At 47.1% G+C, this 27,884-nt stretch overlaps 2 protein-coding genes across 6 annotated transcripts in view; both read right to left on the bottom strand.

The window, feature by feature from the left end:
- Positions 1–2,873, bottom strand: part of MAP3K12 (mitogen-activated protein kinase kinase kinase 12) — a 124,353-nt gene extending 121,480 nt beyond the window's left edge. The window contains exon 1 of the mRNA XM_083599193.1: positions 2,402–2,873. The gene's annotated coding sequence lies outside the window, so the exon portion shown is untranslated. The remainder of the gene's footprint in view (positions 1–2,401) is intronic.
- Positions 2,874–9,841: 6,968 nt separating this feature from the next.
- LOC310755939 (pleckstrin homology domain-containing family A member 3-like) overlaps positions 9,842–27,884 on the bottom strand; it is a 28,772-nt gene continuing 10,729 nt past the window's right edge. For 4 of the 5 annotated variants that reach the window (XM_083599481.1, XM_083599480.1, XM_083599482.1 and 1 more), the window contains 7 exons: positions 26,393–26,509; positions 23,287–23,442; positions 19,918–20,054; positions 16,831–17,001; positions 15,006–15,049; positions 12,895–13,052; positions 9,842–11,113 (listed from right to left, as the gene is read on the bottom strand). In XM_083599481.1, the coding sequence (XP_083455607.1) occupies positions 11,052–11,113; positions 12,895–13,052; positions 15,006–15,049; positions 16,831–17,001; positions 19,918–20,054; positions 23,287–23,442; positions 26,393–26,414 (750 nt within the window). In that variant the 5' untranslated portion in view covers positions 26,415–26,509 and the 3' untranslated portion in view covers positions 9,842–11,051. Of the gene's footprint in view, positions 11,114–12,841; positions 13,053–15,005; positions 15,050–16,830; positions 17,002–19,917; positions 20,055–23,286; positions 23,443–26,392; positions 26,510–27,884 lie in introns of all 5 variants that reach the window. The other variant, XM_083599483.1, reaches the window with a different exon arrangement.

The raw sequence follows: 27,884 nt of genomic DNA, 5'->3' as shown, positions 1-27,884 counted from the left end.
CTGTCCTCAGGTTTCTACCAAAATCATTTCAGGACTCCACATGCCATAAACACCAATAAGGAACCCTGGTGTCAAACGAAACAAAAACGAAACAACTGATCTGCGGTGTTCTGAAGCATTGATTCAAAGGATTTGCATGGTCTAAGTCCTTTTGCATCTGACCAGACCAAGATAGTAAGGGGGGTGCATAGTGCCCCCTGCTGGATGAGGCCCTGAAGCACTTCCGTGCCCCCTCCTTTTTCAACAACACAAACTTAAAGGCATCCTCTCCTAAACCCCTCTGTGCTTCCACACGCCCCAGCTCCATATCAGAAATACATGCTGATCCTAACCCCCTCACTGCAGCGGCTGAACAGATCATATAACACCATTCACATAACAAAAGCTACCATAGAGATATCAACATTTTCAAAAGTAGGGGGTCCATGGGTTGGCTTTTGAAAAATGGGGTTCTATAGTCCTAAGCTAGTTGGGAACCACTTAGTCAATACAGCAACATAACCCCCACCCACCCTATAGCCATGTGGCATGCCTGTTGTGGAGGGCTGGAGGCCTACAGGAGATAAGTGACTTTCCCAAGGTCATATAGGAAGTGTGTGGCAAAAAAGGAGACTCTTTATTGTATTCTAGTTTATAAGCCCCAGCTGAGCCTCTTTGCTTCATAGCACCTGAGAGTGTGGAAGGCTTCCCTCCATCTCCCCCCCCCCACCCCCACATCCTAAAATAATAAAAAAATAGGGGGGAAGCTACCAAAGATTGCATAATGAGACTATTGAAATGAGACAGATGGATGGAAAAGCAGAATGGAGGGGGGTGGATTTGCTTTCCTCTGCTCCAGCAAATGACTCTCCCTACCTAAAAAACATCTCCCCCGACTCCAACAGTCATAGTTATTCCATGGGGGAAGAGGAGACTACAGCTGTTCTCTTCCACAACCTTAGCAATACACTCCTGAATTCACTTAATGGAAATTAGCTGCCCCTGTAACACCATTTTTACAATCTAGTGAATCCCATATTCAGGGTAATATAAAAACAATAAGTGAGGTGGGAGGGTGGCCTTCCCTGTTTTGTAGGCCAAGGGGGGGGGGATTCTAATTTGTTTTCACAATTCTAAATATAGGGCCAGTGTGACGGTCATTTTTCTCAGAGCATAAAATATGTGCTGAATGTGGGGTTTTGTCTGTTTTGGAGCACCAGATCTGAAAGACAAAGCCAATGAATAACAAGAGAGAGCGTGCCTCTGAGCACATGCAGAGTGCATTTCCTCATTATTAACTACAGTATAGCAGATCCCAAACATCTAATCGTTGGGGCAGGATTTCCACAGCAGAGGTTGCTGTTGTCAGGAAGGTTTAAAGGGGCAGCCCCTCTGAATTAAATGGGAATAATAATTTAGTAGTGGTTATTCTAAATTACGTAGATAAAGGGGAGAGGTGCAAGCACACAAAACTCTTGTATGGCTCTGGCGCTGGAGACCATGAAAACAGAATCCCCTCTTCTCCCCTCCCCTCGCCTGGGTCCTGGCTCCCCCTCCCCCTTCCCCAGCTGCCAGCCCTGGGGAATCTCAGTCCATCTGCCTCCTCATCCTTCACTCGTCTCCTCTCTTATCCCTCCAGCATCCTCCACACAGAGCCCAAGGAGGACCACTCTGCGGGCAAAGGCCGGCCACGGGGAGGGCAGCCCCGGCCAGCCACTTGGCCTCGAAGCAGCCGCATCCTTCCATCTCTGGCTCTAAGCAAAGTGGACGGGTGGGGGGGGGCGGAGAGGAAGCGCAGAGGGTGAAACCCAATCCAAGCACCGATGGCGCAAATCCATCCTTCATCCACAGTTCGATTGAGGCTGCTGCGCCCTCTCTGCCGTCCCTGCAACCATCTAAGCAGGTGGGGGGGGGAGAGAGATGGGGGCTCCTCTTCGGAAAGGGGGGGGGGAAGGAGAGGGCATCCTTCCGCCTCCCCCCCCCCGTCAAGATTACTTGTAGGGCTAAGTAAAGACCACAGCCGTGCCTTTTCCCTCCTGCAAAGTCACACCGCGGAGGCAAACCGAAACACCAAATATCTGTGGGGTGGGGGTGTTGAAAGAGAGGAGGACGCAAGATGAACCCCTCCAAACGGTGCTCAGCAGAGATCTGAGCCAGCATCAGGTTAAGCGCTAGCGAGGACCATCAGCAGCAACAGCAGAGAAAAAGCATCCTTTCGCCAGGACTGGACATCCTTTGCTCCGCGCCATCATTGCCTCTCCATCCATCCATCCCTCCATCCAGACCTCCCCTCCCCCACCAGCTCCATCCCCGGGCGGCCCGGGCCTCTGCCCACCCCGCATCATAATCCACCTCGTCTCCTAACCCCGATCTCCCCACCCCAATACCCCAGATGCGGATCCTGCGCCCCGCCGCCCCTTACCTCCGCCCGGCAGCGCAGCCTCTCCTCGCAGCCGACGATCCAGCGGCTGCAGCGGCAACAAAAGCGCCCGCTCCTCCTCCTCCTCTTCTTCCTCCTCCTCCTCCTTTCCCCCCGCTCCGTCAGCCGGGCAGGCCGGTCCCCATCTGGCTAATCACCGCGCTCCCCGGACACGAGCGCCGCCGCCGCCAGCAGCAGCTCCAAGGAGGACGATGCGCATCTTCCGTGGCCAAGGCGCGGCGCAAAGATGGAGACGTCCAGGGGGTCCTCCCTGAGCCGGCGCCGGGTAGGCCTTGGGGGCCCTCGCTTCCTCTCCGCTTCCCCGGATCCGCGCGCTCCTGGCCGGCCTCCGCGCACGACCAGCACCGCCAGCTCCGCTCCCTCCCCGTGGCCGGTGCCACCCCGGGGACAGACACGCCCTGGGCCGGGGGGACTTGCGACGGCCTCGGGCAGAGCCGGCCGAGCGCCAGCCTCTTAAAGGAGAAGCGGCCTCGCGTAAAAGCCGCTCGCCCCCGACGGCGTAAAGGAAAGGACCAGAAGCACCGCCGACGCTCATTTGATTTGCTACATTTTTATACCACTCCCTCCCCGGTTCGTCCTCTCAAGAACCCCGTGAGGTAGGCTAAGAGACGGTGACTGGCCCAAGGTCACCCTTCTTGGCTGAGTGGGGATTTGAACTCCGGTCTCCCAGTTCGACCTTGCCAAAAAAGGTCCGTATAGTAAAAGCTATGGTTTTCCCAGTAGTGATGTATGGAAGTGAGAGCTGGACCATAAAGAAGGCTGGTTGCCGAAGAATTGATGCTTTTGAATTATGGTGCTGGAGGAGACTCTTGAGAGTCCCATGGACTGCAAGAAGATCAAACCTATCCATTCTGAAGGAAATCAGCCCTGAGTGCTCACTGGAAGGACAGATTGTGAAGCTGAGACTCCAATACTTTGGCCACCTCATGAGAAGAGAAGACTCCCTGGGAAAGACCCTGATGTTGGGAAAGATGGAGGGCACAAGGAGAAGGGGACAACAGAGGACGAGATGGTTGGATAGTGTTCTCGAAGCTACCAGCATGAGTTTGACCAAACTGCGGGAGGCAGTGGAAGACAGGAGTGCCTGGCGTTCTCTGGTCCATGGGGTCACGAAGAGTCGGACACGACTAGACTAAACAGCAACAACTCCCAGTTCAAATTCCAACCATGATGCCTATAGGAGCCAACTCCTAGTGGCTGAAGGGTCTTTGTCCCCCATAAAATATTTGAGGGGGCTGCCCCCCACCGGTTGATGGACATTGCCATTTAAATGGTGTGTGTGCACTGCGTCATGTAATCAAGAAGGGCTTACCTGCCTCCCCCCCATATTTTATTCAAGTTGGCACCCCTGATATGTCATACCAGCTTTTAAATATAATAATAATAATAATAATAATAATAATAATAATAATAATAATAATAATACTTTTATTTATACCGCACCCTCCCTGGCCAGAGCCTGGCTCAGGGCAGCTAACACCAGTAAAATTACAATAAAAACATAATAGGGGGAAAAAAGAAAGAAAAAACAAAACCCAATTTATAATTGGGGTTAAAATACAATTTCAAATGCAGCCTCATTTTAATAGTAGCCCATATACTGCATTCCAAAGCAGCCCCACATACAGTGGTACCTCGGGTTAAGTACTTAATTCGTTCTGGAGGTCCGTATTTAACCTGAAACTGTTCTTAACCTGAAGCACCACTTTAGCTAATGGGGCCTCCTGCTGCTGCTGCGCCGCTGGAGCACGATTTCTGTTCCCACCCTGAAGCAAAGTTCTGGGTTAGCGGAGTCTGTAATCTGAAGCGTATGTAACCTGAAGCGTATGTAACTCAAGGTACCACTGTATATTATCAGAGTAGTCCTTACGAGAACCCTGCAAGAAGGTCAGTGTTCTCATTCCCATGTGGAAGAAAACAAAAGGAAGGGGCACCGGGTATCTTATTATATTTATATTCCACCTTTTTTCCAAAGAGGTACCTGGTTCTCCCTTTCCCTCCATTTTATCATCGCAACAACCCTGTGAGATAGGTCTGGCGCTGAGAAAGGCTGTGACTGGCCCAAGGTCACCCCGTGAATGAGTTGAACCTTGTCTCCCAGCTCCTAGTCTGACACTGCTGCACCACATGGGCTCTTGTTGTAGGTAGAGCATGAGACTTGATTTTAGGGTTGTGGGTTCGAGTTCCACCTTGGGCAAAAAAAATTCCTGCATTGCAGGGGGTTGGACTAGATGACCCTTGGGGTCCCTTCCAACACTACAATTCTATGGAATCGGAGTGTGCTCCCCCAACCCCCAAAAAGGGATGTGAGAATATCAGTGCTGGAGCAGAAGCTGGCATTCCAGGACTTCAAGCAGCAGGTATAATATCAGTACTGTTAGCAGGATTGGGGAATCTTTTTCAGCCCAGTGCCACGTTCTATTATGGGCAATATTTCAGGGGCCACACAGGGAGGAGATTGAGGTTTGGGCAGGTAGGAGGGTTCCTGGTCACTCAGCTATCTGTATTCATAGTTCAATTCTCACACCCCTTGCCTTGAGATAGGAAATCCAGGGGGTTGGTGGACTTTGCTGAAATGGCTAGAATGACCAGAGGAATCAGAAATCAAGAAGACCAAAATTTCAATAAGGAATAGGGAAAATTTGTAACTTATCCTAAAGACCATTGTAAACAGTTAAAATTGTTAGTAGGATTGGAACACAGTGGAGAAGTAAAAGATTTGGATCATCAAAAAAGATGCGGAAGGAAGTGATTAAATTACCCTAGGACCCACAAAGGGGATGATGGAAGTCCAGGAGATTCCTTGGAACCTTGTTTTTATTCTTAATGTTTGATATATATCTGTAAAACTTTAATTTGAAAAACCAAATAAATAAATTAAAAATAAAAACAAGAGAATCCAGGGGGTTGATTTACTGTGAAAGGGATGGGGAGGGAGCTGAGGTCTCCCATGATTTCGCCTAGTGGAGCGCTGCCTCCGCTATCTGAATTAGTTATCAAGAGTCTGCAAAATCTGGCCTTCTTTGTAGATTTTGGGGGTTTGGAGTCAAAACCGTTGTCCATGTCTGACAAGAGCTACCCACCCTGGAAGAGTGGCAGATGAAGGTGATGGATTATATGGAATTGGCAGAAATGACTGGCAGAATCCGGGACCTGGGAGAAGAGGTGGTGGAAGAAGACTGGAAGAAATTTAAAGACTATCTTCAGTAATACTGTAAAATTAATGAATGGTAAAATGATGTTGGACTGAAAATAAGTGGCATTAGCAACAAAGTTAATAAGAATATGCAAACATGAATTGATAAATGGATGAAAATATAGAGTTATAACATGTTAAGATATAGAGTTAAGATAAATGAAAGAGGGTAAGGATTTGCTGACTTGATTATTTAAATGGGAATACAAAAAGGGGAGGTGTGAGGAGGCCAAGGAAATAAGATAACGAGTCAGGGTTACAAAAATGGATTTGTTTTTATTTTCCTTTTCTTATTTTATGTATTTTTCTATGTTTCTTTTATTGTATTTCTTTCTTTTTATATGATCTTTTAAATTCATGTGTTTGTAAAACTCCAATAAATATCTTTAAAAAACAAACACAAAACCGTTGTCCATGTCTGAAGCAGCAAGTGGTCAGTGCTCAGAAAGCAAGACTACAATTCATTCAGGGCAGAGGAGCAGTTGGAAGATCCTCCGGACGTTGAGACTACCATTCCCATCATCCCAGACCACTGGCCTTGCTGGCTGGGGATGATGGGAGTGAGTCCCACATGGGGATGTCACCACAGTGGCTATTACTGATTTAAGCTATTGAGAGTCTCAACCCAATGCCAAGCTAGTTGAAACTTAAGCTGCAATTCTGTGTCCAGATCAAGGGGAGTAATAGCCCCACTCTATTCTGCCTTGGTCAGACCACACCTGGAATATCTGAATGACCCAGAGGAGAACTGGGTGAAAGTGTTGTGGTCAGATGGGACCAAAATTGAGCTCTTTGGCATCAACTCAACTCACCGTGTTTAGAGGAGGAGGAATGCTGTCTACAACCCCAAGAACACCATCCCTACCGTCAAACATGGAGGGGGACATATTATGCTTTGAGGGTGTTTTTCTGCTAAGGGGACAGGACACCTTCACCACATCGAAGGGACAATGGACAGGACCATGTATCACCAGATCTTGGGTGAGCACCTCCTTCCCTCAGCCAGGGCATTGAAAATGGGTTGAGGATGGGTATTCCAGCATGACAGTTACCCAAAACACACGGCCAAGACAACAAAGGAGTGGCTCAAGAAGAAGCACATTAAGGTCCTGGAGTGGCCTAGCCAGTCTCCAGACCTTAATCCCATCAAAAATCTGTGGAGGGAGCTAAAGGTTCGAGTAGCTACACATCAGCATCAAAATCTCACTGACTTGGAGAGGATCTGCAAAGAGGAGTGGGACAAAATACCTCCTGAGATGTGTGCAAACCTGGTGGCCACCTACAAGAAACGTCTGACCTCTGTAATTGCCAACAAGGGTTTTGCCACCAAGTACTAAGTCATATTTTGCAAAGGGATCAAGTGTTTATTTCCCTCCTTATAATGCACATCAATCTCTGACTTTTGTCTTCTAGGTTTCTGGGGTTTTTCCTGTCGTTATTCTGTCTCTCACAGCTACAATAAACCTACCATTAAAATTATGGACTGGTCATTTCTTCGTCAGGGGGCAAACGGGCCAATTTAGCAGGGGATCAAATACTTTCCCCCCTTCGCTGTACCTGCTTGCTGGTGCTTTCAAAGAACTCTAAAAGGTTATTGAGGCAAGACTTACCTTTACAGAAGCCATGCTGATTCTTTTTCATTTTATATTTATATTCTTCACATTACATGTGATCATTTTATCTTCAAATATGCTTTCAACCAATTTACCCAGAACAGGCACCGAACAAAGTTGCCTGATTTCCCAGACCCACCCACCATTATCCATTTTCTAAAAAACTGGCATTGCCTTGGCAACTTTCTCCTCTCCTGTACAGAGGTCGATCACAGAGACAAGTTATATATTTTTGTTGTAAGGTCAGCAAGTTCACATTTGAATTCTCAAAGATCACTGCTCTGGACACACCTATTTGGTCAAGATTCCCATGTTCTGAAGTAAACCTTCTGGTCTCCTCTTGCTACCCATGCTGGTGTCCTCTTGGCCTTTGGTAGTACCTTACCTGATTTGGAGTACGTAGTCTAGCTGATCTACTATTATGGCTTTGAATATCCCACCCCCCTTGAATTCCCCTTTCATATTCCTTTTTACCAATCTCGTTATTATTGTTTTCGGAAATGTCCTCCTTAGTGGAAGTTGTGTTGGACTTACTTGGCCATTGTCAGCTTCTGTGTGTGTGTGTGTGTGTGTGTGTGTGTGTGTGTCCTAAGGGATTGGGATCATAGACTACAGTGGTACCTCGGGTTACAGATGCTTCAGGTTACAGACTCCACTAACACAGAAATAGTACCTCAAGTTAAGAACTTTTCTTCAGGATGAGAACAGAAATCGTGCGGCAGCGGCGGGAGGCCCCATTAGCTAAAGTGGTACCTCAGGTTAAGAACAGTTTCAGGTTAAGAACAGACCTCCAGAACGAATTAAGTTCTTAACCCGAGGTACCACTGTATCATTGTCTCCAACTGACCTGACAATGCCGGGACTGTCACAAAAACCCTGAAGCCACCATGGAACGGTCTCCCTCGGTAGGTTGTGGACTCTCCTTCCTTGGTGGTTTTTAAGCAGAGCTTGGAGGGCCATCTGTCATGGATGCTTTAGCTGAGATTCCTGCATTGCAGGGGGTTGGACTAGATGACCCCTGGGTTCCCTTCCAACACTACGATTCTACAATCATGGCTTCTCACTTTCTCACGCTGAGTCCTGAATTCCCATCTATGTTGAGGTATGCTAACAGGAAATGATTATACACCTAGGGTGGGGAACTTGTGACCTTCGAGATGTTGCTGAGCTACAACTCGCATCAGTCCCAGAAAGTACCACTGTACAGCATTGAGCTGGATTAGGATCATAGACTACAGTCCAATGCACACATGTATATATCCCATGAACACAGTAGGGCCTGCTTTCAACTGTGTGTAAGTAGGTCACACTGCAGTGACGCGGGTGGCGCTGTGGGTTAAACCACAGAGTCTAGGACTTGCCGATCAGAAGGTCGGTGGTTTGAATCCCGGCGACGGGGTGAGCTCCCGTTGCTCGGTCCCTGCTCCTGCCCACCTAGCAGTTTGAAAGCACAAAGTGCAAGTAGATAAATAGGTACCGCTCCAGCGGGAAGGTAAACGGTGTTTCCGTGCGCTGCTCTAGTTCGCCAGAAGCGGCTTAGTCATGCTGGCCACATCGGCCAATAAAGCGAGATGAGCGCCGCAACCCCAGAGTCGGTCACGACTGGACCTAATGGCCGGGGGTCCCTTTACCTTTTTAGGTCACACTGCAAGGACTGCAAGTCCATCTCCTGCTTTTTGATAAATCAGTTGACCATTTTTTGCACAGGACCAGCATCTCAGCGTAGGTCCCTTTCTGTGATACTGAAGAAATAACTTATAATTTTGTTGCCAGAAGCTATTCTCCAGACCTAGGCAGGTTTCTTTCAATTGCTTGTTACAGTAAGCGAGCAAGTGTCCCCCTAACTCTCAGTTTCACAGATTAGTTGATTAATCTAACAACTGAAGCTTCATAGAATCACAGAACTGTAGAGGTGGAAGGAACTCTGAAGATCTGAATGTGCAGAGCTGTCCAACAACACTGAAGGGAATGGGAAGCCTCAGCTGGTGGAGGATCTGCAAACTGGTGCACAAGAGGCTTGGGTTTGGGTGCCGGTTCTTGCTGAAGGCACCAAGGAGATGAATGGAGTGCCTCTGAATCTGTTTGGGGGTGGGTGGGGTGCATATGCCCTTCCCTTGCTCAAGAAACTACTAAGGAAGCAGCCTGAGCTGCCATAAAAACCCAGCCCTTGCCCACTCAATTATTTAAAGTACCCAATAAAGAAATTAAATGCACGCCAAGGAAGCCGCTGTGTAGGGGAGGCAGAAAAGCAGAGTGCAATATGAGAGCCAGAAATAGCCCCTGATGTTCCTGGTATGTTTCTGCTGTTATGAGTCACCTGCACCCTGGTTCTGCGATGGGCTTTGGTGATGCAACAATTGTTTATATAAAAGAAACAACCACCTGTTCCTCGGTGCAGACAGGGAACATTTGCAGGTGCGCACAGACCCCCGATTTTGCCGCTGGTGTAGCAGACGAGACGACCCGTCCGATCGCCTCGCTTGCTACAGCCGTTTCAAGCAGCCAGGAGAAGGGTTGTGTTTTTTTGGGCTCTGCTTCTCCTACAGGAAAACACCTTCGGTGCCTCCTTCCAGCCCCGCAGGGAAAAAGCAACATATTGTCATGACGCAAGTGTTTGTTTCAAAATTAGAGTCTTCATTCAAAATTAGAGTCTGATCTTTGGGCAGGGCTTGTCATGGGAACGGGCTCCAGAGACCGGGCGGGTTTGCGGGGTGTCTGCGTGTGTGGAACAGGGAGAAAGGAACGAGAGAAGGGAGAACCGCACAAGATCCCTACAAAAACGGAAGTGGCAGAGAACCCAACAAGACAAAACAGTAAGTTCCCGTACAGCAAACGACAGTAGAGTCAATTTGATGTTTGGTATGTGACTGGTTGTGGTCAGCTGACCCCGGTCCCACGCTGTGCAGAGGGAAGCAGCCCAATGTTGCTGTGAGATCAGAGGTCCAAAGAGGCTGCTATTCCTACCTTGGACATTCGCTCAGGGCCAGCGCCTCTGCTGAAGAGAAGCAGGGAGAAAGCATCGAGAAGAATACTACAACCTGTCCTGCAAGTTCGATGCCGGGGTGTGTAAGTGTCTCTTTGGGGGAAGAGCGGCTTGCAGGAAGAGCTCTCTGCTGAGGAAGGAGGAAGAATGCTCAGCAAGGAAGTCCTTCCTGGAGCAGATTCCTAGGCAAAAAAAGATCCTGGCCGAGAGTCAAACCAGCAGGGCACTTCCCAAGACATCCGGGAGCAAAGCAAACAAGGTTTGACCAAGCGACAGATCTTATGCCGGTGAGAGGGATGAAGGTGCTTTACATCTGCCACAGACCACAGGTCCCCGGGCTCTAGCTACACTGGTGACCAAACCACTGACCTAATAAGAGCATAGGACCACTGGGGACAGCCCCCGGAGAGCGCTGGGGGCAACCTGTCCAATCAGAAGCTGCCTCCGAAGCACCCCAGGCTCTCATCAGGACCGCCACTTCCGTCACACCCAATCCAGCATGGAGAGCTAATCACTATCCCGCTGCCCAGACCGCATCCCTTCTCACGGAGGACTGCTTTGTAAAAGCCAGCGGAGCTGGGCAGCATTCTCAGACGCACCTTGGCAACTACAAGACTGAAGCACAGAACCAAGTCTGGCATCTACTCCTTGCCCTTCATGCACACCGCCTTCCTAGGAGCAAAGGATGCTTCCGCCATCACACCCTGCAGGCCAAGGCTATTCCTAAACTAGAGGAGGGAGCCCTGGGCCAGTTCTTCTAGCTAGCTAGCTAGCTAACTAGCTAGCAGCAAGGATGGCTCCAAAGTGTCGACAAGAGCTGCGGCAATGCCAATATCCAGATTACAGTCGTTGGTCCCCGCCAGCTGAGTCCACTGGAGAGTCCTGGTCCGACGAGAGGACGTCTGAGATGAAAAAGAGGAAGAAACCGGGAGTGAGAGAGCGTGGCGGCTTCCACTCCTGAGCACAGACATCCTACCAACACCCTCCGAGGCCACACAGCCCACCCAGAGGCAAGGGGCAAGCAAAATCCTGCAGAAGAGGAACTCTAACCATATATGTTTCCCAGATTAAATATCGGAAAGGTAAAGGGCTGGAACATTTGCTCTTTCTACTTTTGCCAGGGGCAAACCAGCTCCACAATGTTTTTAAAAACCACCCCAAACTTGTTTGATCGTAGGTGACTGTGGGACAAGTGAGTGTTGTGCACACACACCCAGGGGTGGCTCAGATGTTGTCCTCTAGACAGTTTTGGACTCCTACAGCCATCCGCTGCAACCAGCCCAGGCATTAGTCGGAGCGGATGGGAGCTGAATTTGAGCAACACCTCGAAGGCCACAGCTTAGCCATGCCTGGTGCGCAACGACAGGATGGGATGCCTTCTTCAACCCGCTTTCAACTCTTTAAAATTATTAACCTGTCTCCAGCCTAATTCCTTTGTTTGTTTCCCATCGACAAGGTCCTTGTAGTAAAGATGAGATCGTATATTCAATAGCAATGCAGGCAAAAAATCCTCACCAACCACCTTCTAGTATAATACTGGAGGTGGTTTTAGGATAGCACAGCCACACTGAAGAAGAAGAGTTTGGATTTGATATCCTGTTTTATCACCCGAAGGAGTCTCAAAGTGGCTAACATTCTCCTTTCCCTTCCTCCCCTACAACAAACACTCTGTGAGGTGAGTGTGGCTGAGAGATTTCAGAGAAGTGTGACTAGCCCAAGGTCACCCTGGTGGCTGCTGCTTGCTGGATTAGGTTACAATCCAAGCCCCAAACTCCCCAATACCCACCGGCACCCTCTCACCTTCAGTGGAAAGGTAGGCCCTGGGAATCCTCTCCATCCCCCCAACCCTTTACCGTATTTTTCGCTCTATAAGACGCACCTGACCCTAAGATGCACCTAGCTTTTGGAGGAGGAAAACAAGAAAAAAAATATTCTGAATCCCAGAACCCAGAACAGCAAGAGGGATCTGGCTTCTGAGATAGCTTCTTGCTGTTCTGGCTTCTGGGATAGCCGCACAAAGCCTCTCCCGGGCAGCGGGATGAAGGCTCCCCCTGCCCGGAAGAGGCTGCGCGCGGCTAAGCTGCCCTCTGTCCCTTCCCCCACCTCCCGCAAAAGCCAGCCAAGAGCTGTGCGCTCTTTAAAGGGAGTGCAGCTCTTGCGGGCTTTTCTACGAGGTGGGAGGACAGCTTTTTCCTTGGGGAAAAGCCCACAAGAGCCGCGCTCCCTTTAAAGAGCGTGCGGTGCGTGTTTGCGGCTTTTGGGGGCTTTTCCCCGAGGAGGGAAAAGGGACTGACGGGGAATAGCCGTGCGAAGCCTCCGCAGGGCAGCGGGATGAAGACTCCCCGCTGCCCTGCGGAGGCTTCGCATGGCTAAGCCAGAAGCTAGAACAGCGAGAGGGAGCGTTGTGCAGCGCTCCCTCTCACTGCTCTGGCTTCTGGCTTAGCCGCACAGCCTGCATTCGCTCCATAACACACACACACATTTCCCCTTACTTTTTAGGAGGGAAAAAGTGTGTCTTATAGAGCGAAAAATACGGCAGTTATAATTGCTAATGGAAGAAAGGCAGCATGCTCCAATTATTATTGTTTTTACAGGGCCGAGGGTAAGGCTGCCTGGCTACCAAAACTCACCGCCTCTCCCCTCCCACGTTAACCTCATGCAGTTTTCTCGTGGCAGCCCCTACCAACTGCTTCTTCGACGATGGTGCTGGGGGCGCTTTCGGACTGGGAACCCGGCTGCCCCCACTGCTGTGAGCGAAACATCACCATCTCCTCCAAGTTGCGCAGAACCGTCACGGTGCCCTTGGCGGGTGCAGGCAAGACCCGAGCCTGCTCCAGAGCTCTGCAAGGGAAGATTTCCAGGGAACTTATTCCCGAGTAAGCATAGGTGGGGATGCGCTGCGCACAAAAAAGCAGGGTGTGCTATGCAAAATAAGCACCTTAAAGGTAAAGGTAAAGGGACCCCTGACCATTAGGTCCAGTCGTGACCGACTCTTGAGTTGCAGCGCTCATCTCGCTTTATTGGCCGAGGGAGCCGGCGTACAGCTTCCGGGTCATGTGGCCAGCATGACTAAGCCGCTTCTGGCGAACCAGAGCAGCGCACGGAAACACTGTTTACCTTCCCGCCGGAGCGGTACCTATTTATCTACTTGCACTTTGACGTGCTTTCAAACTGCTAGGTTGGCAGGAGCAGGGACCAAGTAACGGGAGCTCACCCTGTTGCGGGGATTCGAACCGCCAACCTTCTTGATCGGCAAGTCCTAGGCTCTGTGGTTTAACCCACAGCGCCACCCGTGTCCCAATAAGCACCTTGCGTAAGATAAATACGGACTACAGAATTCATCCCTGGCTTGGGCGGGGGTGGGGGGGAGAGGAAATAGGCACTCTCATTTCCATAGCACAACACCAGGCATTTCCTGTTGCCCAGATCCACTGTAGAGAACAATCAGGCAACGGGACAACGAAATAAAACAATTTAGAACCAAGGAGGTTTGGAATGTGGGCTCTGTCAGCTTGGAAATTTTTCTAAGCAGGCCTGGTTTGTAATGGGGTTGTCACCTGCCAGCAGGGTGGATTTGGTTTAAATCAAATTGATTTAAATCACGGTTTAAATCACTAGTCAGTAAGTCTTCATTTAAATCGTATTTTTTTTGCAGAAAGATTCATTCTTGCTGGTATAACCTTAATATTTACAACCAGATGAAGGTTTCCTTTTTGTTTTTTTGTTTTTAAAAGATATTTATTGGAGTTTTACAAAAACATAAATTTAAAAGATCATATAAAAAGAAATACAATAAAAGAAACATAAAAGAAAGGTTTCCTTTTTGGAATAATAATTTTTCAGAGTAGTTTTTACAGCTATATCAAAAATTACTGATTTGGTTATACTATTAGAAATACATAGACAGATAATTATGTAATTATTGTAAGGTTGTAATAAGTTGTTTATATTTGGACAACTTTTTCTGCTGGACTTTATTGGAAGGAGAAAAATTATCATTTCCTTAATAAGAATTTAAACAATTTATTTAACTAAAACAACAACATTATAGCATATGTATCCATGCTTGTTAACTGATGTGGTTAAACAATTTGTTTTTTTAAACTTAGACTGAGTTTTAGCACACATGAAAAACTTAAAACAAATCCTTAAATCCTAAACTATAATGCAACTTAAAAAGAAAACTACCTCTAGGATGATTTTTCCTCCAACAAGTAATAATAATAAAAATCCAATTTAAATTTTAAAAAATCCTATTTTTTATTTTTTTTTAAATCATTGATTTTCATCCACCCTACTTGCCAGCCCTTCCCACTCAGTCCCCTAACCCCTTTCCCAAGCAAAAAACCTTACCCTTGAAAAAATAGATACCTAGCAGCAAAGAGGGCATGAGGCATTTTGCAGGCCTTGAGTGAACCCAAGTCAAACCAACAGTCCTTTTAGCTCAGTTCTGGTGACACTGAGAAGCAGCGGCTCTCCCGGGGTTTGAGCAGGGAACAATTCCAGCCCAACCGGGAGATGCTGGGGACTGAAGATGTGATCTTCTGTTTTCTTGTCTCTGCTAAGCCCTCCCTGCTCACCTTTCGCAGTAAGATTCTTTGCTTGGGAAGGAGGGAGGGGAACTGGCAGAGAAAAGGGAGGGTGCCTTGCTAACTTTCTCAGCCAAGGCTCAAGAGGCTCCACATTTCCCCCCTACTGAGCACTGCCCGGGAATGCTTGGGCAAAGCAAACAGTTTTTTGAGTCAGGCTAGAGTGTGTCTGTCCATCACTTCTTACCTTCCTATGAGTGCTTACCTTTCTGATGAGGCTATGCCTGTGTGGCTCATGGAGCGCCTTACCTGGAAAAATAAAAGTGGGGGGTGGGATTCCATGGCAATGAGAACGCAAGCACAATATAACAACATCCTGATATTCCAGAGTTGCACATTTGTTTGTGAACCGAATCTGTATACTGCCCAGTAACCAATGCCCTCTGGAAAGCAAGTGATTTAAAAACATAAGCATTGAAAAACAGGCCACATGCAAAAATCAGACAGGCTATAAGGCAATATAAAACCAAGTAAACCACAAATAGCAAGCCGTACATTAGAAATCTTAAGATAATGCAGGAATAATTAGAGCCTCTCTGCTGCGTTCAACCTTGCAAATGTGGGTTAGGGTCACCACTTCAGACACAGCAAATTGAAAAATAATAAAATTACTCATCATCCTTCAGCCTCTCCTTAACCAACCTGCTCCCGTTTACAAATGGAACACCTATTTTGCTTAAGCAAAATATTTTTTAAATTGACTGACCCAAATTAAGGCTGCAATCCTAAACCCACTTACTTGAAATCAATATGACAGACTTCTGCATAGAACTGTTAAGGACTGTGCTGCACTCAAGTCCTACAGCTCTAGTTGAAAGCAAGTCAACTTAAAACAACAACAACAATTTATACCCCGCCAACAACAACAATTTATTTATTTATTTATTTATTTTTAAAGATTTTATACCCCGCCCATCTGGCTGGGTTTCCCAGGCTACTCTGGGCAGCTCCCAATAGAATATTAAATACATGAAAAATACATCAAACATTAAAAACTTCCCTAAACAGGGCTGCCTTCAGATGTTTTCTAAAAGTCAGGTAGTTGTTTATTTCCTTGACATCTGGTGGGAGGGTGTTCCACAGGATGGGCGCCACCACCGAGAAGGCCCTCTGCCTGGTTCCCTGTAACCTCACTTCTCACAATAAGGGAACCGCCAGAACCCACATTAGGTTTTTTGAGATTGATCTTTGGACTAACTGCAGCAGGATTGGGAAATGGGAGTTGACTCATGCCTGATCTGCAGTAGCAGCGAACCAAGATATGAAAGTGCCCCATTGTATAGGACAGGTGTCTTCATTTCTCACCACAAATAAGCTCCTTCCAGACTATCCTCTGATGCCATACGAAAACACACCATCACTTCTCATACCAGGGTTTCTTCAAAACCTTAACATCGTGAAAAATGGGGGTTCTCAAACTAGCTCTTCAATTAATACCCTCCCTGTAAGTCCAAGGGAACCAAGAGACTAAATTAACAAAGGTGAAGAACAGGGCACCGCAGCAGGTAAAAGGCAAAGGGTAAAGGACCCCTGGACAGTTAAGTCCAGTCAAATGCAATTATGGGGTGTGGCACTCATCTCGCTTTCAGGCCAAGGGAGCCGGCGTTTGTCCACAGACAGCTTTCCAGGTCAGGTGGCCAGCATGACTAAACTGCTTCTGGCACAGCAGAACACCGTGACAGAAGCCAGAGCGCACAGAAATGCCGTTTACCTTCCTGCCAGAGTGGTACCTATTTATCTACTTGCACTGGCATGCTTTCAAACTGCTAGGTTGGCAGGAGCTGGGACAGAGCAACGGGAGCTCACCCTGTCGGGGGATTCGAACCGCCGACCTTCTGATCAGCAAGCCCAAGAGGCTCAGTGGTTTAGACCACAGCGTCACCCACTCCCACCGCACTTGCGAAATTCCCTTTCCAAGGAATATTATATATGTATGTTGCATTTCAGACTTTAATCTGTTAGCACTTCCTATCTGGGTGGAAAGGCAGAATATAAATACAAGGAACGAACGAACGAACGATTGGACTCACCCGGTGAGAATGTGGGAGTTTGGTGCCCACAAAGTCAAAAGGCTGGGGGACCGTCAAAGGGTGGTACAGCTCAGGAGCTAATCGGGTGTTTGCAAATTTCATGCACTCTTCTAGCGTGGAGATGAACTGGCTGCAGGTCGCTCGCAACAAGGATGACGCTTCGTTCATCTTCTGTAATAAATTTTTATTGATTTTACAACATATATTAAAACACAATACAACTAACAATTGACGACACATAAACAGGCAAACATGTAAACACGTATAATTTCTTAACCTCTCTTTCTTGAACCTTGTTTCCACGACTTCCCCATACCTCCCTTTTCTGCATCCCTGTTTTAAACTTTTCCAGCAACCCCTAATTTCAATACTTGTAATTCAGTTTCTAATCTTTTTCCTCTTACCCAATTATTTATCACTGCAATTCTGTTTTACATTACCCATGACATTTTAGCACTCATCAATTTTACAACAGTTCTTAAGATAAACTTTAAATTTCTTCCAATCTTCTTCCACCGTCTCTTTCCCTTGGTCACAGATTCTGCCAGTCATCTCGGCCAGTCCCATATAATCAATCACTTTCGTCTGCCACTCTTCCAGTGTGGGTAGTTCTTGTGTCTTCCAGTACTTTGCTAGAAGAACTCTTGCTGCTGTTGTAGCATACATAAAGAACGTCCTACGCTTCGTTCATCTTCTGGAGGAAGCCAAGAGCAGGAAGAGGAGTGAGGAGGAAGCTTGAGCAGCCTGACCTTCAGGGCCTCAGCGACTCAGTGCAAGTCCCAAGACACTTCAGCCCAGGGCCAGTTCAAAGATTCTGCTGCTAAGGTAACCTAGCTCTGCGCCACATTAGTGCCCATACAGGGGGCAAGGGGAGCTTTCAAATAAATGGTTCTGTATGTGAAAACTAAGACTGCGCAGCCAAGTGGGAGGGCTACACCACAAGCACCGCAATGAACAAATGGGAGACTCCCTAGGCGCACTGAGCTCAGTGCAGACAAAACTTCTTCTCTCGAGGTAGTTCATCCACCCCTTTGGCACTGGCTCTCCAAGGTTACAGCTTTGAACATCGCTGTGGGTGGCATCAACTAGGAGTAGTGCCTTGTCAGTTTTCCACCCCAAGAAAACAAAAACGTCTTGGACCAGCCTTGCCCTTGCTGCATCCACAGCAGAAACAGCTGCCTCTCATAACCCCAAAGCATCTCTGAATATAATTGTGGTGCCTTGTGGATCGTGGGCTGGGCTTCTATTCCTTAATTCCAAGGGCTACAGCAATCCTTGGCTGTTTTCTCTCGGATCTCCTATAGCAGGAATGGAGAACCATCAGCACTCCAGAACTTCTATTATCTCCATCCACTGGCTGTGGCAGCTGGGCTGAGGTTCAGCTGGCCAACGTTCCGCATTCCTGCCCGACAGAGGTCAGAGGGAGACAACATTTTGCTCACAAATGACCCGGGGGGTATGTTCTCCACTAAGCACCCTGGAACAGAGGAGTGGGGAACCTTTGGCCCACCAATATGTTCCTGGAATACAACAGCCCATCAGCCCTTGCAGTCATGGCCAATGGGCAGGGATGCTGGGCGTTGGAGTTCAGCAACATCATCATCATCATCATCATCATCATCATTATTATTAATAATACCCCGCCCATCTGGCTGGGTTGCCCCAGCCACTCTAGGCGGCCTCCAACACACACAAAAATAATAAGAAAACATCAAACATTAATAGTAACAATCAGATCCTACATGAAAAGTCACAATAACTTTAAAATAAACAACTTATACCAAATAAAGCAGTATGCAATAATGCATTAGAATCCAATAGTAAACACTAAAATTAAACATCAGCAGGTAATAATTAAACAGTTTACACTTATCAATTCCAATGAAAAATTACTCATCTATAATCGACAAAAATAGCAGCAAACCACAATACCTAAAATACCACAAAACATACAAAACAATGTAAAAGGATTAAATTAAGAAACAAGGCCACACAACTTATAATTATAATTATAATAATTATTATTAAATGGCCACTGGTCCCATCACCTCCTGGCAAATAGAAGGGGAAGAAATGGAGGCAGTGAGAGATTTTACTTTCTTGGGCTCCATGATCACTGCAGATGGTGACAGCAGGCACGAAATTAAAAGATGCCTGCTTCTTGGGAGAAAAGCAGTGACAAACCTAGACAGCATCTTAAAAAGCAGAGACATCACCTTGCCAACAAAGGTCCGTATAATTAAAGCTATGGTTTTCCCAGTAGTGATGCATGGAAGTGAGAGCTGGGACCATAAAGAAGGCTGATCGCCGAAGAATTGATGCTTTTGAATTATGGTGCTGGAGGAGATTCTTGAGAGTCCCATGGACTGCAAGAAGATCAAACCGATCCATTCTGCAGGAAATCAGCCCTGAGTGCTCACTGGAAGGACAGATCCTGAAGCTGAGGCTCCACACAGTGGTACCTCGGGTTACACACGCTTCAGATTACAGAGTCCGCTAACCCAGAAATAGTACCTCGAGTTAAGAACTTTGCTTCAGAATGAGAACAGAAATCATGCTCTGGCGGCGCGGCGGCAGCAGGAGGCCCCATTAGCTAAAGTGGTGCTTCAGGTTAAGAACAGTTTCAGGTTAAGAACGGACCTCCGGAATGAATTAAGTTCTTAACCTGAGGTACTACTGTACTTTGGCCACCTCATGAGAAGAGAAGACCCCCTGGAAAAGACCCTGATGTTGGGAAAGATGGAGGGCACAAGGAGAAGGGGACGGCAGAGGACGAGATGGTTGGACAGTGTTCTCGAAGCTACCAGCATGAGTTTGACCAAAGTGCAGGAGGCAGTGGAAGACAGGAGTGCCTGGCGGGCTCTGGTCCATGGGGTCACGAAGAGGCGGACATGACTAAACAACTAAACAACAACAACAACAACAACAACAACAACAACAAATCTCTGAACTCCCCTCCCAGCTGCTTCTGTTCTCATCTGGTGGGCCAAAGGTTCCTCACACCTGCAGGAACAGGTGCTTGCAGAATGCAACATTCCCTGATGCCACGGCCCCCAAACTGCATGATCCTTCAAAAACTGCCCTCACCTGGAGGTCAAGAGGGGAGCCATTGTCTTGAGGATGTGTTGCATCCTGTACGGCGAGGACCTGCTGTGTCAGCACATCGCAATATAGTCGCAGTTCGGACAGCTTCCTCCCGAGGGACTCGTTGCTTAGGTCCAGATCTGAGGAAGACAAGCAAGCAGAGCAAGAACTGAAAAAGGGATCGTAGAAAAAATTAGCAGCGTGCACAAAGAGTCTTTTCCCTTTTGCTGAGAGCAGAAGAGAGCTGTTGTTTATAACAGCCAAGTGCAGTGAAATTTCTATTTGGAGCAGAAAGCAGTGGTGACACGTACCGAAAACAAAACAAAAAAGTGGCGTGGGGGGTGGGGACACAGAAAAACATGGCACAGCTTTACTGCCAGCTTGGAGGGTGTGAGATTAATGCAGAGCCATAACTAACAGTCTTCAACATCAGCAGTAACATCTAGACCGTGGGAGCATTTCAGCCCTGTTCTTGAGTTTGTTCAAAATCTAAAACAGCTTATCTTAGTATTCCTTTTTTTGAATTTGTGCTATGTAGGTTTTTTAAAAACCTTTTTGTAAAGGCAATACTAGAGTTTGTGAAAAACTCTTTATCACTACTGCTTGGCTTCCTTTAAACAGGGCTGTGTCTTAAACTTGCTATTGAGGTTTTCAAACCTTTTTTGTAAACTCAGGGGAGCGTTTCAGCCCTGTTCTCGAGTTTGTTTAAAATCATTTAAGGTTTATGATTTCTCTGTTTCCTTCTGAGGAAACTGAATAGTTCAGTGAAACGAGGTTTGTAGCCAGAATCCTGCTAAGGCTTTGTTCAATTCTAGGTTTTTCTAATTTTTTCCTTAAACTTTGTGATTTTTGTTATTTAGTTTAATTCTATAAGATAATATTTTTAGTCGATTACCCGTTTCAGGGAATTTCACAGTATTTCATTTGTTTTGTATAACTAACTGGCTGAGTTTGGCAGTCAAATAACATTTGCTCCCTGTACCACACTGCCCTCTGGTGGCCACCGAAGATTCCAAGGGGAAAGTGTCCCTAGTGATATACAGCGGTACCTCGGGTTAAGTACTTAATTCGTTCTGGAGGTCTGTTCTTAACCTCAAACTGTTCTTAACTTGAAGCACCACTTTAGCTAATGGGGCCTCCTGCTGCTGTTGTGCCACCGCCACACGTTTTCTGTTCTCATCCTGAAGCAAAGTTCTTAAACCAAAGTACTATTTCTGGGTTAGCGGAGTCTGTAACCTGAAGCGTCTGCAACCCGAGGTACCACTGTACTGCAAATGTCATCTCTTCTGCAAGTAGAGAACACAACCAGTTTTGTACCGCGCTGGGTGGTTTGTTTCTATAGCCTGAAAACTCACTGCTTCCCAAAGGTTCAGGGAGAGTAACAAAAGGAAAAATATATTTAAAATCAGTAAAATAAAAGAAAGACTTCATCTGAGTTGTTCCCAAACTTTCTGCCCCCCTCCCCCACCACCTAAGGACCATTTCAAAGTTGCTGATCATCTTGACAGACCACATAATGGCTTTTCTGCCTGCTGTAGCGGCTCTAATGGGCTTTGTTTGTATTTATACTGCTTCTTTTACTTCTTATATTGCACCTGGTGGCATCACAAGCTGCATTCCATAGAATTCAAATTGTAACACAATATAAGAAATAAAATAAGCACTAAAATACAATTAGAAATCAATATGAATGCAGGCACGCCACGGACAACCTGAATGAGGCTTGCAGACTATTGGTGGTCCATGCACCAATGGCTGGGAACCTCTGATCTCAATGTTTTTAAAACATCCCCCTCTAGGGTGTGCCGAATTTTTCACCTTTCAAATTCCAAACATGAGGGGGTGCTACGCAACTTGGGAATTCCAAAGCTATCTGGGTTAAAGTAATATAGCTCAGTCTTGCTTGGTAAGTAAAACGTGGGCAAAATTGCATTGCTGTATCCGTCTGTCTCGACAGACAACGGGAGAGGGCATCATCAGCAGTATAATCAAACTGTTGGAGAGTTGCAGCACCTCTTTGGCAGTTCCATGTTAGCTTGACATCCAGTCCGATTTTAATAATAATAATAAGAAGAAGAAGAATAAATTTTTATTTATATCCCGCCCTCCCCAGCCGAAGCCGGGCTCAGGGCGGCTAACAACAATAAAATAAGACAACATTTTAAAATCATTTCATTAAAAAAATTACTTCAAATCAAATTGATGGCATCATTGGGTAGAGTTCTGTGAAGACTGCCAAAGGAGGGAGTCAGGCTGTACCCTGGCCAAAGGCTTGGCGGAACAGCTCTGTCTTGCAGGCCCTGCGGAAAGATGTCAAGTCCCGCAGAGCCCTAATCTCTTGTGGCAGAGCGTTCCACCAGATCGGAGCCACAGCCGAAAAAGCCCTGGCTCTGGTTGAGGCCAGCCTAACATCTCTGTGGCCTAGGACCTCCAAGATGTTTTTGTTTGCCGATCGTAAGTTCCTCTGTGGGACATACCAGGAGAGGCGGTCCCGTAGGTACGAGGGTCCTAGGCTGTATAGGGCTTTAAAGGTTAAAACCAGCACCTTAAACCTGATCCTATACTCCACCGGGAGCCAGTGTAGCTGGTATAGCACCAGATGAATGTGATCTCGCAGCGAGGACTACGTAAGGAGTCTCGCCGTAGCATTCTGCACCCGCCGGAGTTTCTGGGTCAGTCTCAAGGGCAGCCCCACGTAGAGCGAGTTACAATAATCCAGTCTGGAGGTGACCGTCACGTGGATCACAGTGGCTAGGTCAGGGCGAGAGAGATAAGGAGCCAACTGCTTAGCTTGGCGGAGATGAAAAAATGCCGCCTTTGTTATAGCTGCAATCTGTGCCTCCATGGAGAGGGAGGTGTCGAAGATTACACCCAAACTCTTAACGGACGGTGCTGGCACTAACTGCGCCCCCGCAAGAGATGGGAGTTCCCTCCCAATCCCATATCGTCCTGACCCAGCCAAAGGACCTCTGTCTTCGAAGGATTTAACTTCAAACCGGCTCCCACGTAACCATCCAGCCACAGCTGGATTTTCCCATTCTTTCCAGGGATAGACCAGGTGTTCAAGGAGAAACCGTTGAAATCAACCTGGCAGAATCTAGTTAACTGGTTACTTTCTCTTCCCCAACAAGGCATGCGCAAGACCCACAGGCTTAGACTGAGTTGAGAGCCCTCAAGTGGACCAAGCAGGATCAAGGATGTTTGCTAAGGAGGTGTGAGACTTAAACACCTCACTCTTATCAGGGTTTAACCTGAAGTTCCCACCTTACATTCCCCCAGCTCTGCCAACACCATCCTCGGATCTCAGCCCCACAATCCCACTCTGGGCTTTTCAAACTCTCGTCAGGACAAAGCTATTTGCAAAGAACCAACCTCTCTCCTTCTGGCTCCTGCTGTCCCCCAGGCAGGCCTTGGAGCTGCCCAAAGCCACGAGCCATTTCTGTCTCTCAGCGGCGCCTCCTGCCTTCAGGTAGAAGTACTGCTCTCCAGGGATGACCAGCTCCATGCGAGTGGGGTCAGTAGTGTGGACTATGGAAGCAGTTAGGGAAAAGAGAGCAGAGAGGATGTTGAGATGCCAGTGGCTTCATACACAAGACGCAGGGCAGCATCCAAAATAGTCCTTCCAGTAGTGCAATGGAATGTCCCCTCCCTCTCCCTTTCCCATATGCCCCCCAATATTCTCTAGAGCAGGCTTCCTCAGCCCTCCAGATGTTTTTGGCCTACAACTCCCATGATCCCTAGCTAACAGGACCAGTGGTCAGGGATGATGGGAATTGTAGTCTCAAAAACATTTGGAGGGCCAAGGTTGAGGAAACCTGATCCAGATGGTTGGGAAACGTCAGAAAACAGATTTAAGGAGATATGTGGGGGGAGAGGAAGGTGACAGAAGCGTAGCTAGGGGCGGCGGGGGGCAATGGCACCACACTGTGGGGGGCACTTACCATGGGGTCTGCAGTGTGCCCGAACCACGGCAGTGTGGGGCTTGCATTAGCCCACCACCTCCCCTTCAGCCGCCCTGCAGGACCACTGCAGGTGGAGGGTGGGCTCCTCGGAGGCTGTGTGGCACACCTCGCCCCCAGGCGCAGGGCATACGTGCCGCCCCGGACAACCGAGTGGCTAGCTATGCCACTGGAAGGTGAAGTTCTGTACACACCCATAATTCCTTGTCCTGGTGGAATTATTTCATGGGATACCTCCCTCTGGACACACACAATCACACTTTTGCATTCTACATTAAATAACATTATTCCCTTGCTCGTCCAAGATGATGCAGTTAAAGGGGAGAAGTTCCTCTTCTAGCCACTCTGAGATGATTTGGGAGCTAAATGGGGCCACATGAAATTGCCTTGAGCTTGTGCCTTGGAGGCCAGCAATATAGCCAGGGGTCTGGCGCCAATATTTCAGATCACCCAAAAGACTCGGGTCTGTTAGAGTGAAGAGGCCTTGAGACAAGAGCTCTTGAACCACTGATTTCTGTGCTGGATGTGGAGGGAGGAAATTCTACTCCTCCACGACCAGCATGAAAATGCAGCAGGTTAGCAGAAGGGGGTGGGGTGAGCCTTCCCTCCTCCAGCAGTCTGATTATAAGATGGCAAGTTTTGTTATTATCTGTCTGTGTTTCCATACAGTCTATGAAGGAGGGGGCTTTTTCTCTGAAGCCAGCAGGAAAATGAAGGCTACTAATTGATGGACGGGAGGGCTTTTTTTTAAAGGTGAAATGTTGACGGCACATTTGTAGACAATTTCAAGAAGAAAGAAAAGTGGGAGGCGTCTAAAGAAACCAGTGTGGCTTGGGAAGAATTATGGAGAAAGAACTGGAAAATTACAGCCTGTGAAGTATTGAGGGAAAATCTAATCAAGATGTTTTATAGATGGTACTTAACACCTACCAAAATAGCTAAAATGTACAAGACAAAAACAAATCTGTGCTGGAGGTGTGGTAAAACAGAGGGGACACTTATACATGTTTGGTGGACCTGTGAAAAAATCAAAAGCTTCTGGAACATAGTATATGACGAACTTAAAAGAATGTTTAAGTATAACTTTATAAAAAATACAGAAGCTTTTCTACTAGGGATAACAGACGCAGGTATAGCAAGAGAAGATCAGAAAATATTCCTCTACGCTACAGGAGCAGCAAGGATCCTAATTGCTAAAAACTGGAAAAAAGAAATTGTGCCAACAAAAATGGAATGGCAAGACAAACAGAGTATATTGAACTGGCTAGATTAACAGATGCAATTAGAGATCATACTAGACAAGAATTTCAAAAAGCATGGTGAAAATGCAGAGAATACTTCACAGAATAGTGCCCTAAAATTCACATCTGGACTTGTTTCAATTAATGTCTGCAGGAGACTTTGTGGATATTTAAGTTATAATTAGAAAAATCTTAATAATTATTCATAAAGGAAACAGCTTATAAGAAGTAAATAAGGATGCCAGAAACAGTATAAAGGAAGTCTTTTATTTGGTTGTTTGTATTGTTGTATATTATGCTTGTTGTTTGTTATGTTTGTGTCTGATGGGGGTGGATTTCTGTGTTGGGGGGGTGGGGGTTTGTGTTATGTTGTAAATAAAATTTCCAATAAAAATTTATTTTAAAAAAAGAAAAAGAAACCAGTGTGGCTGCATAAGGAGCTGAGATTTAAGAAGGGCATGTACAAGAAATGGAGGAAAGGGGAAATCACAAAGGAAGAGTATACCTGAGTACCCAACAGTTGCAGGGATAAGGTCATGCAGGCCAAAGCTCAGAATGAGCTCAGGCTTGCAAGAGAGGCTAATAATAATAGGTTTCTTTGGCTATGTTTGAAGCAAGAGGAAGAACAAGCAAGTAGTTGGTTCTCTGCATGGAGAAGCCAGAGAAACTCTATTGGGAGATAGAGAGAAGGTGCAACTGCCCAATACCTACTCTGCCTCTGTTTTCATCCAAAAGGAAGGCGATGCCCAACCTGGTGATAACAGAATAAATGATGCAAAGAGACAGCTGCAGCCCAAGGTAGGAAAAGAGGTGGTAAAGGAACACCTCACAACTTTAAATGAATTCAAATCCCCAGGGTCTGATGACGTGCATTCAAGGGCACTAAAGGAGCTTGCAGATGCAATCTATTCAGAGCCTCTATCTATAATCTTTGAGAATTCTTGGAGAACAGGTGAGGTCCTTGCAGACTGGAGGCAGGCAAATGGTATCCCTATCTTCAAAAGGGGGGGGGAGACCCAGGTAAGTACTGGCAGGTCAGCTTCAGGTCAATACCTGGAAAAGTCCTAGAACAGATAATTGAACAGTCTGTGGCCATCGGTCATGGATGCTTTAGCTGAGAGTCCTGCACTGCTGGGAACTGGCCCCTTCTAACTCTGCAATTCTATGATTCTAATATTTTGGAGGCAGGTTAATAACATTTATGGGCTTATTTATAAGGTGACATCTAAACAGCTTCCCCTCCCCACTTGCCCACAAAATAGCACAAAATGCCCCAACCTTTGATCTCACACACAGCCATCTTGATGCTTCCTTTGCTACCCTTTCCCACGTCATCCTGTGAATCATAATAGGATAGGATGCCATTCTCTAGTACAAAGTATCGTGGCTGCCAACCTGTGGTGGGAGGAGAGGGGGAAAAGAGAGATGTGGAAATGAGGATCCTTTTTCCATGGCAAGTCAAGCTCTCACCAGCAGTTTCCAAGGAGAATCAAAATTTAATTAAATTACCCACATGTAAACAGGAACATGATTGAACGATTCCTTTTGCATACATGTATATTGGAGCACTCATCCCTAAGTGAGGTGGAGACAATCTAAGTGGGAGATCTTCCAAAGTACTACTGGAAAGAAAAGCAAGTGGTGTTTCCTTCCCTATGCAGTTCTTTAAAACAAAAAACAAACCTGCCTTTCCCACACCCTTAAAACACCATCTCCAGGTTGGCTGGGGACAGAGATCCTAGAGTTCTCTGAAGATCAAAGTGGAACACCCTGTTTTGGGCTTAAAACAGTACACCACTGGCATTAGAGCTAAGCCAGCAGAGCTTCCCACAGGTGTAGCAGGGACCTGTGAAGCTGGGATGCCCCTTGGCATGGTGAAGCTTTCCTCCGCTAACAGATATACAACTCCAGCCGTTCCCAACGCCCTCCAGATAGCAGATCCAAAGATTAGGAAGCAAGGTGTATCCTACATTTTCTACATCCTACATTTTCATCTTTGAACAATAGCTCAGTGTCATCAAAAGCTCATGCAGACATAAAAAGGTAAAGGGACCCCTGACCATTAGGTCCAGTCGTGACCGACTCTGGGGTTGCGGCGCTCATCTCACATTATTGGCCGAGGGAGCCGGCATACAGCTTCCGGGTCATGTGGCCAGCATGACTAAGCCGCTTCTGGTGAACCAGAGCAGTGCACGGAAACGCCGCTTACCTTCCCGCCAGAGCAGTACCTATTTATCTACTTGCACTTTGACGTGCTTTCGAACTGCTGGGTTGGTGGGAGCAGGGACTGAGCAACAGGAGCTCACCCTGTCGTGGGGATTCGAACCACCGACCTTCTGATCGGCAAGCCCTAGGCTCTGTGGTTTAACCCACAGCGCCACCCGCGTCCCCATCCAGACATACTTCAATACAATTTTTAAAATACAGTGGTACCTCGGGTTACAAACTTAATTTGTTCCAGAAGTCCGTTCTTAACCCAAAGGATTCTTAACCCGCGGCCTCCCGCGGCCCCGGAAGCGGATTGCGTTTATATCCCGGGGCAAAGTTCGCAACCTGGAGCACCTACTTCTGGATTTGCGGAGTTCGTAACCCGAAGCGTTCGTAAGTAGGGCAGTGCGTAATCTGAGGTATCACTGTAAGGGTTTTTTGAAAAAAAAAAATACAATAAAGCTAAGGGTTGGGGGATGCAAAGACCATGGGAGGGAGCATGTGGTCCTCTTGATGCTTTTTTTCTTTACTCCCGCTCCCATCAGTCCCAGCCTTCAGAGTC

The sequence above is a fragment of the Podarcis filfolensis genome, assembly GCF_964270895.1.
Source record: "Podarcis filfolensis genome assembly, chromosome: 2".
Classification (NCBI taxonomy): Eukaryota; Metazoa; Chordata; class Lepidosauria; order Squamata; family Lacertidae; genus Podarcis; species Podarcis filfolensis.
The sequence above is the reverse complement of the archived record's forward strand: the minus strand, read 5'-3'. Positions and strand labels throughout refer to the sequence as shown.